Source organism: Trachymyrmex cornetzi, unplaced genomic scaffold (genome assembly GCF_001594075.2).
Source record: "Trachymyrmex cornetzi isolate Tcor2-1 unplaced genomic scaffold, Tcor1.1 scaffold78, whole genome shotgun sequence".
NCBI lineage: Eukaryota > Metazoa > Arthropoda > Insecta > Hymenoptera > Formicidae > Trachymyrmex > Trachymyrmex cornetzi.
In genome coordinates, this window is record NW_017300113.1 from 3,402 (window position 1) to 17,577 (window position 14,176).

Here is a 14,176-nt window from a genome sequence, read left to right on the forward strand (position 1 = left end):
AGGAACCAAGATACTATTAAGAATGTACTGGCGCTAACGTTCTAGCATTGACAAAACCTTGAAAATTTAATAAATTGTTTCTATTTATTATCTTAATACATGTGCAAAACCTGAAGTCGATTCTCTAACTAGTTTACGAGTTATTCAACTTTTAATTTTGCATGAGTTCTTATGGAATCGGCATTTTCGCTTGCTTGCTTACTTACTGTAAACACCTAACCTCAATTCGCATTCAACTACGTACGAGACCGCAAGAGGTACCAACTTAGAATGGAGTGCGGTGTTGCCGCATTTACTACATGATATCAGGCATTTTATTTTGACTTGTATAAAGTGTTAGAAAGGCAAATATTATGTTAATGATATTTGTTTTACATATTTTGTGGATTTTTAAGTACTTTTCGATGTCTGATATACAGTAAATATTATCAATATGTGTTTCGTTTTTTCGTTCCTTGCAGTTGATTTCAGGTGAAATTCACGTCCAAAAGTTTTTTGCCGACAATCACAAAACTTGTAAAATATACAAATATATTCATTTGTAGTGCCAAATATTATATTAACTGGCATTATTTAAGTTCTTTACACGATACAAGCATGATATGGTGCATATCTTAACTTATAAAAGCATAGAATTTCATCAATTTCAAATTTCAGTCACTTTTATCTGGGATTGTATAGCCAGAACATCCTTAAAGACTCCACCTTGCAAATTTTCGTTCTAATAAAAAGAGCCCATAGGGTCTAAAGGTAATTGAAGAACACATGAGGCCTGTACTTTTTGGTTGAACTTTTGCACCAGTTCATCTTTTTTCCTTTTCTCTCTCCTTTTCTCCCCTGTTCTCTCAGAAGGAAAGGAGAGGAAAGCATTTATATTTTAATAAAAAATTATGAATTTAACAGAATAATATTATCCAAATATAGAGGAAAAAATTGTAATTTTGTGACAGTATATTATATTGTCACAAAATTACAATTTGTTTGGTTTTTAATGCTATATCGTCAGTAATTGAGGTTATATATGAGTCGTCGTTTCGACGACGTAGTTCTATCATCACACAAACGAGCATTAACGATCTTCTTGTGCAAAAAAAAAATTGTGCAAACGGCTCAAAAGACCATTCGATAACGAGCCATATATTATTTTGCCGATCGGCATGTCGCAATCAGAAAATCTCATGTGGTGAGAAACCACATAAATTCATGATAGATTTCTTCCACAATTGAATAAAAATCGGAAATCGTGTTGAATCGCGCGCGTAACCGCGTATGCGGATGTTCATTGGATGCATTCAGAGCGACAACCGCTTACTGAGCGCTGAGTGAGTTCTTTTATCTGATTGGTCTATATTTTAGGATCTAATGGAACATACCAATCAGATGAAAGAGCTCATTGAACGCTTAGTGAGCGGTTGTCGTTCTGAATGCACCCATTTATTATCCATGAGGTATGCTGGCCATCACCTATCACGCATCAGACATGCGCTTTACGCGATTGCATGCGGAGGAGAGATCAGAGAAACAGTTTTTCTCCGAAAACACTGGCATTCGTTTCGCCTTCATGCCATTTCACATTGTACGAGCGATGTCGATCCGTGTATATCGAGTTTTATACAGTCGCATAAAAGGTCGGTCACCGACATTAACCATTCTGCGATAATAACGCACAGTTTTGCAGCTAATTATACTGTTGTTCTCTATACGAACACGTGTCTCCATATAGACCTGCACATTATCGTCCATTGCGTTCTATATTCTCATAGTATTGGATCCAGTTTTTTTTTCTATTATCGTATTCTCAAAGGAACGAGAAGTACTTCCGTATGAGATAGATAAAAATAGTTAAACCTTAAAAGAATATCATTGAAGACGTGCAGTGATGTTCAATTAGTCAGAGTCACTATAAAGTCCTTTTCACAATGGAAGAATATTAGGAACAGAAATAAATAAAAAATTAAGAATACAAAAGAAACATAACGCATAACAAATACATATAAAATACAATAAGTTATTTAAATATTTTTTATTCATTTCCTAATTTTTTTATTTCTGATATTTATAATATTTATTCTCTTTTCTAATATTTCTCCGATTGTACACAGGGTTTAAGCATAACATTTTTTTGTTTCTCGTTTCATAGATACAAAAACGACAGATCCGTACATTTAAATTTCGCGGTAAAAACAATGATTGTGGTATCAAGATTTATCAATTTCGTTATCACATATCTCACAATCAATGATCGCGATTGTCAAAAAATGCCACGTTTTTTTTTAGCTTTGCGAGATAATTGTGTTTTTCAAATTCATATGAATACGTGACACTAAAATGAATAACGACGGATGCAGCTGTTTAGTGTTTACCGCCACTATCCCAACGATCGTCTCGTTTTGGCGGCAAACCGGCGTGGCATAGCGTGGCATAGCGTGGCATCGTTGGGCACTCGTGATTCTTGTGAATCGGATTGCGAAGAATTCGTACTTAAGAGATAAAAATTTCGTCATGTCAGGAAACGTGCTGAAGTTCGCTAAGTTGTCGGACAAAGCGTTCCCACCGATGAAGGGGTCGGAATATGCGGCAGGTTACGATCTACGGAGGTACATCATTCCCACTCTATGATTACTGATTTTACTGATTTTCCTATTACTCTGCTCTACCAAGTACTAATAGCTAGTGACAATAAGAGAGTGATGTCGGTCAATCTACAATTGCTGTATTAGTTACATTCGTTCAAAATATTATATATAAATATATGTTATATATAAGATAAATTGTTAAGTAACCTAATAAGCCTAGTGAGAACAAAGAAATCTATCTTCGATTATGATAATTATGTATTTGGTGGGCATTTCTCTATCTATAACAATAATCGTTGAAATTGGATCAAGATCATGTAAGTTTCTAAAATATTTCTCTTGTGTGATACAGTGCGTACAAATATATTATACGAAGCCATGGCAAGGAATTAGTCAAGACTGATTTGCAAATAGAAGTTCCTTTTGGTACGTACGGCAGAGTCGCACCACGATCTGGTCTAGCATGGAAAAATCACATAGATGTTGGTGCAGGCGTAATAGATGCAGATTATCGGTACACACTATGCACAGTTTCTACAAAGACAAAGGGAGTTTTCCAGCAAGAAACAGAAATGATATATAACATAATGAATCACTACATCCTTATTTGGTAATGTTAGAGATGAAATGATCACTGTATTATACTGTCTTGCTGGAAAGCACCAAAGGATAACAAAATGTCAAATGCTCATATTTACAGTCAGGCCTATATTTAAAGCTTTCTCAGATTTAACTTTAAATATTCTACGAATTATTTTATTGGCACCTACAGAGCATGTAAAAATGAATTTAAGGAAGCATTAAATTTAAGGACTGATTATGGACATGAGCAACAGTACCATTGTTTTTATTTTATTGATTTATTTATTTTTTTGAAACAGTGGTAATGTTGGTGTAGTACTATTCAACCACAGTAATGAGGATTTCGAAGTTGTACCTGGTGATCGCATAGCTCAATTAATTTGTGAAAAAATTACATATCCTAAAATAGAAGAAGTAGATACCTTAACTGATACTAATAGAGGTGCAGAAGGATTTGGCTCGACAGGCATGAAATAAATATTCAAACCTGATTGATACAAACTTGATTTATAAATCGTACAAAGTATTTATATACATTAAGCTTTTTGTCTTGCGTAAGTAAATACATTGATATTTTAATAAAATATAATCTCTTTATTTCTTAAAACCATTTATGACTGTATGTGAACTAATAATATCTATATATATATCATTGATATAACATGTGTACATAGAAAAATATAGAAAGATCTTTCTATATATATTTTTTTTTTCAAGAAATTTATATTTTTGAGACAGGAACTAACCCTGTGTATGGAGTTGGTGTTTTAACGAGAGACAATATAGTTTTGAATTGTTCACTGCTTGCGTCCCGTATAAGCTTGAATATAACATTCTCAGAAGTGGTTATGTGACATCCTATGTCTCGCATTCTCTGTAAAAAAATAAATATAATTTGAACAATGCATATTTAATAAGATAATAAACTTGATAAAGGAATATACATATATCAAAACATCTGTTTTTTTAAAAGAACAGAAATTTAATATAAATGTTCTAAAAATTAGAACATTTATGTTGCAATAATAGTTGATAAACTAGATAGCACAAGTCTAGAAAGATAAACTGCAAGAAGTTCAGTTAAAATAAAAGAAACATGCCTAATCATAGAACATACCTCCAAAGCTAGTAATCTATCCTCTTGAGTACGCGATGAACAACAGTCTGCCACAGTATGAACTTCATAACCGTATTGTCTTAAGTCAACAGCTGTATTTTCTACACAGACATGCGTTTCGACACCTATAAGTATAATAGACTCTGGTTTTTGTCCATTGCAAAGTGTCGCAAGTTCCTTATTAATCTGAAAAGAGCAAAACAGCATTTATGTAACTGATATTAATACTATTTGTAGAACATAAATATAATATGTACTTACTTCAGGAGTACACATACTAAATTGCATCTTTGCAAAAGGTCCCTTGGCTCCAGAGATATCAAGTTCAGGAATAGTTTTCCCCAAAGATTTTGGATTCTGTTCGGACACTAGCATAGGCACATTCATAATTCTTAGAGCGCTGATCTATAAACAATAGTATTTTGTACTACGACAATTTTATTGTAATAATATTAATTTACAACTGAATGGCCTTAAGTCTGTTCTTTTTTTTTTAGTTGAACGTGTCTTGCACCTCTCATCTTTGCTCTTTTTTCTTCAATGTGGAGAGAAAAAGGGGAAAAAAATGAAGTGTACAGAAATTCAGCTGAAAAGAACAGGCTTTGTAATTATGAAAAATAACATAACCTCAACATGTATTTACGTTCTAACATAAATCGTACAGTAAAAAGAGGTTATAATTTGATGAATTTACCAGTTTCGTTGAGTTTTGAATTATTTTATCGAATTGGAATATAGCCTTGGTAAATTTTTCCTGAACATCGCATATAAATAGCGCGGTCCTTCCTTGCCGGAGTATAGCTTTCGCAGGATTTATAGCCATCGTTATTCGTTATTGTTTACGTTATCGCGATTATTACTTGATTTTAATGTGCACACGAAGAAACAATGCGACAAATTGCGTTTCACGAAAACTTGAAAATCACTACGAAGTATGACGTACTCGACAAGTTTATATACGAGATGCAAGATATGAGTCATGTGATATCAGGAATTTTTATCTATGTTATGCTAACTAACGATACGCTCTAACCAATTAATGAAGGCTACGAACAAATACTTCTTGTAGAACGATACGCGTTAGCAGAACATCGATTTTTATATTAAATATTTATCAACTACTGCAATAATTTTCATTACTAGCAAGATGCTATTTCTATTGTCCATTTCATTAATTTAAAATATTTATATCAACAAGATGTACTCTAAACAATTAATGAAGGCTATAGATAAACGCTTCCTATAAAATCAAACATTCGTTGGCACAACGTGAATTCTTATTAAAAATATTTATCAAATACTATAATTTTCATCAAAGCTGACAAGAGGCTGTTCCTATTGTTCCTAAAATTCATTTTATTTATGAATAAAAAATACAGTAATTAGATTACAATATTTTGGAAAAACAATAATCAGGATATGTTTAAATGCAAGTAGAAACATTTCACATATGAGGCTAGTTTCTTGCAGACTTAATATAAACGAGGCTAGCGAGATAACCTTTATTTTTTTTACTCTATTTCTCATTGAATTTATTTATCACCCGCGCGGCGATAATAAATCTGCACGCGAATAAGAAACGCACTGCATCTCGTGTTTATTCTTGCGTTACATGTCAGGTGTATACACGCCAGTACACGCCATGTGTCAACGCAATCGGGCGCAATGTTATGTTATCAAATCAAGGGAAAAATCCACACATGCGCGATGATCACACTCATTTTCTTCAGTTGCGTGCATATTTTGTAAAAATAGGACTCTTACGAAAAAACAAAGCATTTAAGAATCAGCATTTAAAAAACATTAGAAAAATTGTTTTCCTTCTCTCACCCCATTCTTCCTGCTTTTATTTTCAATCTTTAAGAATGAGATTTCACTTTTCAGAGTAGATCACTCTATAAAGTGAAATTTCTTAAAGATTGAAAATTGAGCTCTTTTTCACGACTTGCCCAATTTTCACTTTTTAGAGAAAAATTTCACTTCAAAAAATTTATGAAATACAAAATTCCTAAAATCTTTCTATTATATCCATATTGTATTAAAATTATATTAAAATATATGGAATACTAAATTTCTAAAATTTTTCAATTTTATCCATTTTCTGTATTATATCCAGTAAAATTTTCCAAGATTGATAAAAGATATGTTTGGAACATGTTTGAATTGATTTAAAGCAAGTTTCTTTTAATACTATATTTAAAACATGTTCAAAATATTAAAAATGTATTTTTAAAAGACAATATTGTATTTTAAAAAAACACTTTTTATCAATCCTGAAACATTCCTCGAAGACGTTTTGTTATGAAATGTTTTGAAACGTAGTTTAATTTAAGTAATGGAAATCGCCCAAAATCGCCCCGAGTACAGTCCACAAGGTCATGCCGCGTAGTGCGCAGGTGCGCGGAGGTTTATGAGAGCGCCGCGTGGTGGGGTTTCCTCATTCGATTTGGGGACACTGGGCTTGAACGAGCTGCGCCGAGGTGCAGTAGTTAAACGATGTCCCGACCGGTTGGGTGTGCGCGTCGCGGCTAAGAACGAGGACGAGAAGTTCGAGATCGTATAACGTTTCGTTATGAGGCTCACGGGGTGATTGACACGGTTCGCTTAAACGCACTCGTGTTTCCGCGTGTCCGGTACGTTCGGTCTGCTTCGTATCTCACGTCGTGTCCCGCAGGAACGTCCGCAGGATGGCCGTTGAACCTCGCGTGACCGGGAACGCGAAGCCCCTGGTGCCTCTCTTCACCAAGGCGTCCGATTGCGTCAACACCAGCTGCTACTGGTAAGTGATCTTCGCGGGGTCGGCGTCACCGCAATCGGCGAAAGCGTGCCCCGACCCGGTCAGGGTTCCCCGATCGATCCTCGGACAAACAAACGCGCCGTATTGCGGCATGCACCCGTGCTCCGATCGATACGTTGCGGCGGTGCGGACGACCGCGCGCGAGAACGCGCGGCCATTTTTGCGCGGCGCGTAATTCGAAACTACTAAATCGCCCGCTCCCTCCTGTTGCTTTCACTGATGATTCTTGACAGTGTGAGATGAAATTTCGAATAGTAACAGCGTGTCGTAATGCTGATCTCAAAGTTTAAGAATTAATTGAGCGCAGTTTCAAGTCTCGAATACATTTGGAGCAAATAGCACTTTTGTCTCGTAAATTGGAATTTATTCCGAACTATCTCGATTTATAAATACGAATGGATGAAGTTTCTGTCGAAAAGTATTGCGTTTCGACGTAAAGTAACCTATTTTAAGGAGATCGATAAATATATAGGTCAGAGATTTAACGGGAGCTTTGTGCGACCGCTTATTCGCATTTTCCGCTTCAGTTAGTTTTCTTTCTGCGAAATGAATTTTTATTTCGTGGCTATCCACCAGTACAGCTGTACTGGCACTCACGCCGTTTAACTGCCGGCTGCTTCACGTGTGCCGTTTAAACGGGCGCGAATGCACAAACCCGCTTTTATTGCAATTAATAATGCATGCGATAAATAATGCGCACGAAATGTGGTGGCACGCGAAGCTGTTGTCGCGCTAAACCGCACTTGCACGAGCACGATTATAGATCGGTTTCATTTCCCTCGTAATTGCACAGAACACGTAACCTGCAGGTAGGTGAAGCGATTCTTTTTAGCTTTTTACTTATACGTTTTATGATCATTCGATAATAGCTGCACTCTGTTTATTTGATCTAATAGCGTCGACGCTGTTTTTTTTTTTTTTATGACTTTGTAGGGCGATTCTTTGTAATTTTTGCACTTTCAGAGTGAACCTCAAAGATCGAGCTTTTTTTGCTGTAATTAATACCATCATTAAATATTCTTTATATTCTCTTTATTATGTTATAATTTTATTATGTTGGCTTTTTGTATGTAGCAACTCCCACAATTGGATGTATTCTATACAATATTATACATAAAATATAATTTGATTTAATATTTATTAATATTATTAGTATTATCTATATAAATTCTAATATTAATAAAGTTAATATTATTAATATTAACTTTATTAATTCTAATATTAATAAAGTTAATATTATTAATATTATTAAATTTATTTAGTTATTATATTTCAGTAATTTAAATCCTTAACGAGTACAACATAATAATGCATAAGTAATAAATAACTTAATATAAAAATCTTTGATGTTTTCCTGAATGTGATTTAAATTAAAGATTAATATCCGTATTTTCATTTAAATTTATTCTCTTATTCGTTATTTATGTCTGTGATATAAATAACAAATAAGATAAAATGCAAACAAATGAAATATTTGTGTCATACGTAACAAGTAAAATGTTTTGTTAATCGTTGTATAACTATTCTTTCGTATTTCTGGTAGAAAAACGAATCAATTATAGATTGCACAAATATTTGTGGTCGAGGATAAAGGGCGGTTTGTACCCAATTTCAGCGAGGAAAATGTTTGGAAGCTCTGTCAAGACGTGGCGACTAGGCATCCTTCCGAATTGCAACATTGTCACGTTGTTTTCGTAAGCAACCCACGACGAAGCGTTCCCCTTTGGCGTCAACGATCGGGGAAGGATGAAGACAAATTAGTTGTGTGGGTTAGTATCGCGGTGAGACGATAATTAAACTAAGAAATGTCTTTTACCTTCTATTGATATTTCATAAGAATGTCTTGTTTCTCTGTAGGATTACCATGCTATTCTCATTTACGCACCCGACGAAAGGGCGGTGGTGTACGATTTAGAAAGCTGCCTGCCGTTTCCCACGCATTTCTGGAAGTACGCGACCGAAACCTTCCGATCTGACGAGGCCCTGCGGCCCGAGTATCACAGAAGATTCCGTCTGGTGCCCGCCAGCGTGTACTTACAACAGTTCGCATCAAATCGACATCACATGAAGCGCAAGGACGGTACTTGGATCAAGACACCACCGGATTATCCTCCAATATCGACACCAAGTATGTAGGAAACTTCAGAAAATTCTGTGGACCTACGAAAGATTTCCTGTACAATTCTCGCAACATCCTGGCCTCTTAGAAATATCACATTCACGTCCGATATGAACATAGTAGAAAATGGGACCTCGACATATACTCCTTTCTTAATATCGTCTTCCAACATTTAATCTCCATTTGGATTATACCATGAATTTTTGAACTGCACGTATATTTGTGTAGAACGATCTATTTATGAACATTTCTTATTCATCGGCTTCATTTCGTACGTTCCAGCTTGCAAGGATAATCTCGACTCATTCATCAACATGGAACTAGGAACCGGACTAGGCGTTGTAATGAGTTTGAAACAATTAGTTAACCGATTTTATAGGCCAAATGTCAACACACAGGCGCCGACGCCGCCTCAACCGCAAGCTACAGCAACTTAAGTCGTGAATTGCAACGCGACGTTCGTACGCTTTGATAAAACATCTTGGAAATCAATTGTATGGCCTAAGGAAATTGGTTTGGTGCATGTCATCATCGTGGGCTAAAATACTTGAGCGAAATTTGATAATAATGTTAGTTAATTGCTGCTAAATACGGCAGAATTTCAAATATAAAGTCGTTGTATTGCTATTTGAGCAAGGTTTGCTCGGAAACCGAGCTGGGACCGAGGTGGTTTTAGCGAAATTAAATTTATTATGGCGTTGTGTGATACTTTTGTCAAAGTTTCGTTATACCGTCGTGAATGGACGTTTTAGGTAATTCAGATAAATTTATCAATTATTATTGATTACTTTTTTGCTCCTCTGTTCTGACACGAACAAAACTTTACGCATAAACCTTCGGGTAACGTGAAGCCAATGAATATATAAAATTATCAATGCAAGTAATAATTATTTATCTATTATTATTAATCGAGATGTTCCGATTCTTAGGTAGAAAGATTTAAAAATCTCATGTTTTATCACAATCAAAACCTATGTATATCGATAACAAAAACATGCACTTTTTGCAATATAATAACGGGATTGACGTTTATTCTCCAATCGAGTGATTTGGCTTGCCGCGCATGAAGAACGATTCTGCTGAGCTGCTTTTTGAATACTCTCGATAAGTGCTTATGCATCGTATTAATGGGCTCCATCGAAATCCATTTTCTCTCTTCTACTAAAGTCTCCTTCGCAGAATTTATCCGGGATGGGGTGCTCTCTTCCGGCAAATGTAGCACAAATTCGATCACATTTCCGAACTCGAATCATATTTTATATAAGTACTTTCGTCTCCATGCCATAAAGCGATATTTCTCACGGCTTTACTCTGTCAGTGGTGTTATTATAATTATTGTGTCAAAGACTGATGATGTATTTACAGAGAATTATCCGACTTGATAGAGATCCCTTTGTCTATCGGCGCGTGCTCGAAGCGCGAGACGCGATTAAAAGCGCTTATAATTACTGTGCGATCGATGTAGTAAGGTCAAGAACTTAATCTTTGCGACGTAATGTAATTATTACGATTATTGTAATTCTTGTGATACTTTACACTTTCTACTTTGAATACCTATGCTATACTTACCTTACTGTTTATACTAAAAGTCGATTCTTAAGAGATACATATTCGCTTGTTGAGCGGCTTCCCTAATTGGCGTATTAACTTGAGTGGATATACAACGTCGTCACGCGACCAATTGTTAACATCGAAGAACCTGTTGACTCAACGAACACACGTCGCTTTAGTGACGATAGGAAGTTCTACAACGAATGCTTTAAATTCTCTATCTGTTCTATAAATAAGATAAGCACAAAATATGTTCTATTCATTAAGATTTAACATTATTTTTCGATATTCCGTAGATATATTGAATGTCTTATTAAGCCATTTGAATTATTACTTTATATTTTAGATTTCATCACAAACATTTATTCTTGTGATTTTGCGATTAATTCTTTATGATTCAAGTATGAATAAATACTCATTTAAACATTCGCGATTATGGAGTGGCCTTGATATATCAGAATAACTTTAATATGCAAAATAAGTGTAAAATGCTCGCCACCTCCGATTAGCATGATGTAACCTTGGATCATAAAGGGTTAAATCGCGTGTTATGTTATACGCATTTTATCAGATGCGGCAACCTTGAAAGTTTAGCCTTTGTGTGGACTTTCTTCCCTCGACCCTCATGTACTTCACATTATTTAATAATGGTGACGATGTGGAACGCAAGTTCCGTAGAGCTATATCTATTTGCATTTATAATTTAATTTCATTATTAGTTGTTTCATTCGGTTGAGTGCAACGGGGAAGTTTATCAACAAGCAATTACTATCGAACTATCAACTCGACGAGTCGACGTTACGAATAATTCGTAAAATGATCCACCGGTCGGGTCGATAGTTTTAAGAGTTCGTCCACTCTTTGCCTTCCAAAGTCTCTCACTAGTTCACTCTATCTTTCTCATCGACACATATTTACCTCCAGTTCGCATATATCATGTTACTACGAGCGTACGTACTTGTAAGCGGAGGAGTTTACGGTTTCGAAGTATCTAGTCACCGAAAATCGCTTTAGTATAAATTGTTCGACAGCAGTCTCCACGACAGGTTTCTTTTAATGAACGCGCAACGTGTGGAAAATTCGGGACCGATCTTCTTAGCGAGTAATCTCGAGAAACTTTATCAAAAGACAAAAATACCGAAAAAAAGATTCTCTTTATCGTTCAGACAAGATATTGCTAAATATATCAGAGCAGAACTATTACGATTATGATATATATATTGTATACATATATATCGATATTTCATATTTATTATACAGATATATTGTAATTATATTGTATCGATTTCGATACACCGATAAGAGTTTAGTCGGAAATGTTAACTTATACAATGTTTTATATATATACATATATATTATATATATATTTGTCGGCGTTCGGTGACATATTCTCTTACCATTGTCATTTACGACCTGTAAACGCCTGGACTTAAAGATCATAAGTCTATTGCCACGTTTTCGCATATTTGCAGAGAATCATGAAAACCTCTTTATGACCTTCTCCTTTCGAGTATATGATGGGTTATTACAATAAATGGATGCACTCCGTTCGTCTAAGCTTCGAATTTTACAGAATACTCTCAAGCTTTGTGGTTATTTCCTAAAGTCCTATCCTTATCTTTTTGATTAATGATTAATCATTAATCTTTTCGCCTTTACAAACAAATATTGAAAACATTGTTAAAGATATTACTATGGTATTAAATAAAAAATTTATGGTACATTTTATTTTAAACGTAATTGGAAGATATGACAAAATAAAATAATATACATAATATATAGCACGGTTTAAAAAATATTTTTATAAAACTTAAAATATTAATACAAAATGATTAATCAATAAGATATAAGATGCTTTTCTACTTACGTTAGAATATTTTTCTCAATCTAACTAAAATATCGAAATTAAATATGTAATAAAATTATTTAATTTTGTAAATTAATCCAGAAATTAATTAAAATACATGTATAAATATAAGGTATATATTTATTGACAATAATTATTGATGGATAAATAATATATAATTATTCCTCCAACAATTTTCTAACAATATAAAGAAATCTAATACACGATTTCAAAAATCTTTTTATTAGAAATAATTGAATTTAGAATTATAAAGATAAAAAGTATGTTTTCTTTGAAAAAAATATTTTTTAATTTAAGATATTAAAAAGATATTAAAAATAGTTTAATGTGTTGATTATAAAGATATAATTTTTTTATGCTTTGATCACAAAAAGTACTAAGAAATATAATTAATTTATTTTTGAGTACAGGAACAAGTTATTACGGATTCTATAAATGATTAAAGTAGAAATATATCGATGCAATATATATATATATATATATAAAATATAGTTTTACATTTTACATTGTTATATTTATGTCGTACAATAACACAATTTCTTAACGTTTGTATTTCCTAAAAAATCACCTTTTTAAAAAATATTTTATCAACATCGCATATAATTTACAATAGTAGAAAATATTGCAATAAGTGCAACATGCATTTATACAATCATAATATTATATCCGCGTTTATGGCACAATTATATACATATTTATAGAGATTATTTTGTTACATTTTTAATGTTTCTCAGTAAAAATCTGCGTACATAAAATTATATTACAAAATTATAGAACGAGGATAATTTTCACAATTATATATTTACTAAAGTAAATTTTTTAAATTATGACTTTTTACAATGTTTTTTTTCTTTAAAAAATGTAATATTTTATGTTAATCTTTTAAAAAGACAAAGGTAAGGCTTTTCAGGAATATTCTAGTCTTTATTCCCTGAATAATTTTTTTCTACGTACTTGCTAAATCGTTCGTGAAGGCTTAGCTCAATATCGTAATTAAATTATGGGGGTAATCGTTTATATATTTACACGCTATATAATTAATATAAAATCATGCTGAAGAAGATACTCGATCTTTTTTCCATCTTTTTGTACGTTGTGCAATATGAACAGATAAACCAGATCACATCAAAACGTTTTATATATACTATAACGTATGAATAAAATTCCTCGAGAAAATTTTTTTAATTAATACATTTTAATTGAATTGACCATATTATTTATATTTTTTTAATTGATCATAATTATAATATTTATATTTACCTCGGAAATCTATTTGTGATTAAAATATAAGAAAAAAGTAATGTACATATGTCTTTTTCATGCAATCAAATGTGTAAGAGCATTTATTAACTGTTTATGAAAGTTTCATAAGAATGCTTTGTATTGGAAAATTTATAGTCGATTTTTTAAATTCTCAAGTAAATTTTTTACTGTAGATATTACCTATATATATAGATATAAATGTACAAATTAATGGATCTTTTAGGCAGCTTTATTTAATTGTATCATATTAATCATATTGGCTTTACATACAGGGTGATCCGAAATTCACGAATTCGGAATACGA

The 14,176-nt window shown here is 33.2% G+C and overlaps 2 protein-coding genes across 3 annotated transcripts; one reads left to right on the forward strand and one right to left on the reverse strand.

Moving 5' to 3' along the window:
• The first annotated feature begins 1,536 nt into the window (after window positions 1-1,536).
• Window positions 1,537-11,934, forward strand: LOC108768328 (protein N-terminal glutamine amidohydrolase). Of its 2 annotated transcripts, XM_018518724.1 has the most exons (6): window positions 1,537-1,628; window positions 2,510-2,597; window positions 2,929-3,090; window positions 8,688-8,841; window positions 8,930-9,200; window positions 9,474-11,934. In XM_018518724.1, the coding sequence occupies exons 1-6, from the start codon at window positions 1,562-1,564 to the stop codon at window positions 9,626-9,628; spliced, it is 897 nt and encodes a 298-aa protein (XP_018374226.1). In that variant the 5' UTR covers window positions 1,537-1,561; the 3' UTR covers window positions 9,629-11,934. The 2 variants fall into 2 exon arrangements, with proteins under 2 accessions (XP_018374226.1, XP_018374225.1); XM_018518723.1 differs by lacking the exons at window positions 1,537-1,628; window positions 2,510-2,597; window positions 2,929-3,090 and adding an exon at window positions 6,632-7,054.
• On the reverse strand, window positions 3,860-5,291 carry LOC108768329 (isochorismatase domain-containing protein 2). The gene is made up of 4 exons (XM_018518725.1): window positions 4,970-5,291; window positions 4,537-4,680; window positions 4,276-4,461; window positions 3,860-4,032 (listed from the first exon to the last, which is right to left on the reverse strand). Exons 1-4 carry the CDS (start codon window positions 5,096-5,098, stop codon window positions 3,880-3,882), a joined length of 612 nt encoding a protein of 203 aa, XP_018374227.1. The 5' UTR covers window positions 5,099-5,291; the 3' UTR covers window positions 3,860-3,879.
• Window positions 11,935-14,176: the final 2,242 nt, after the last annotated feature.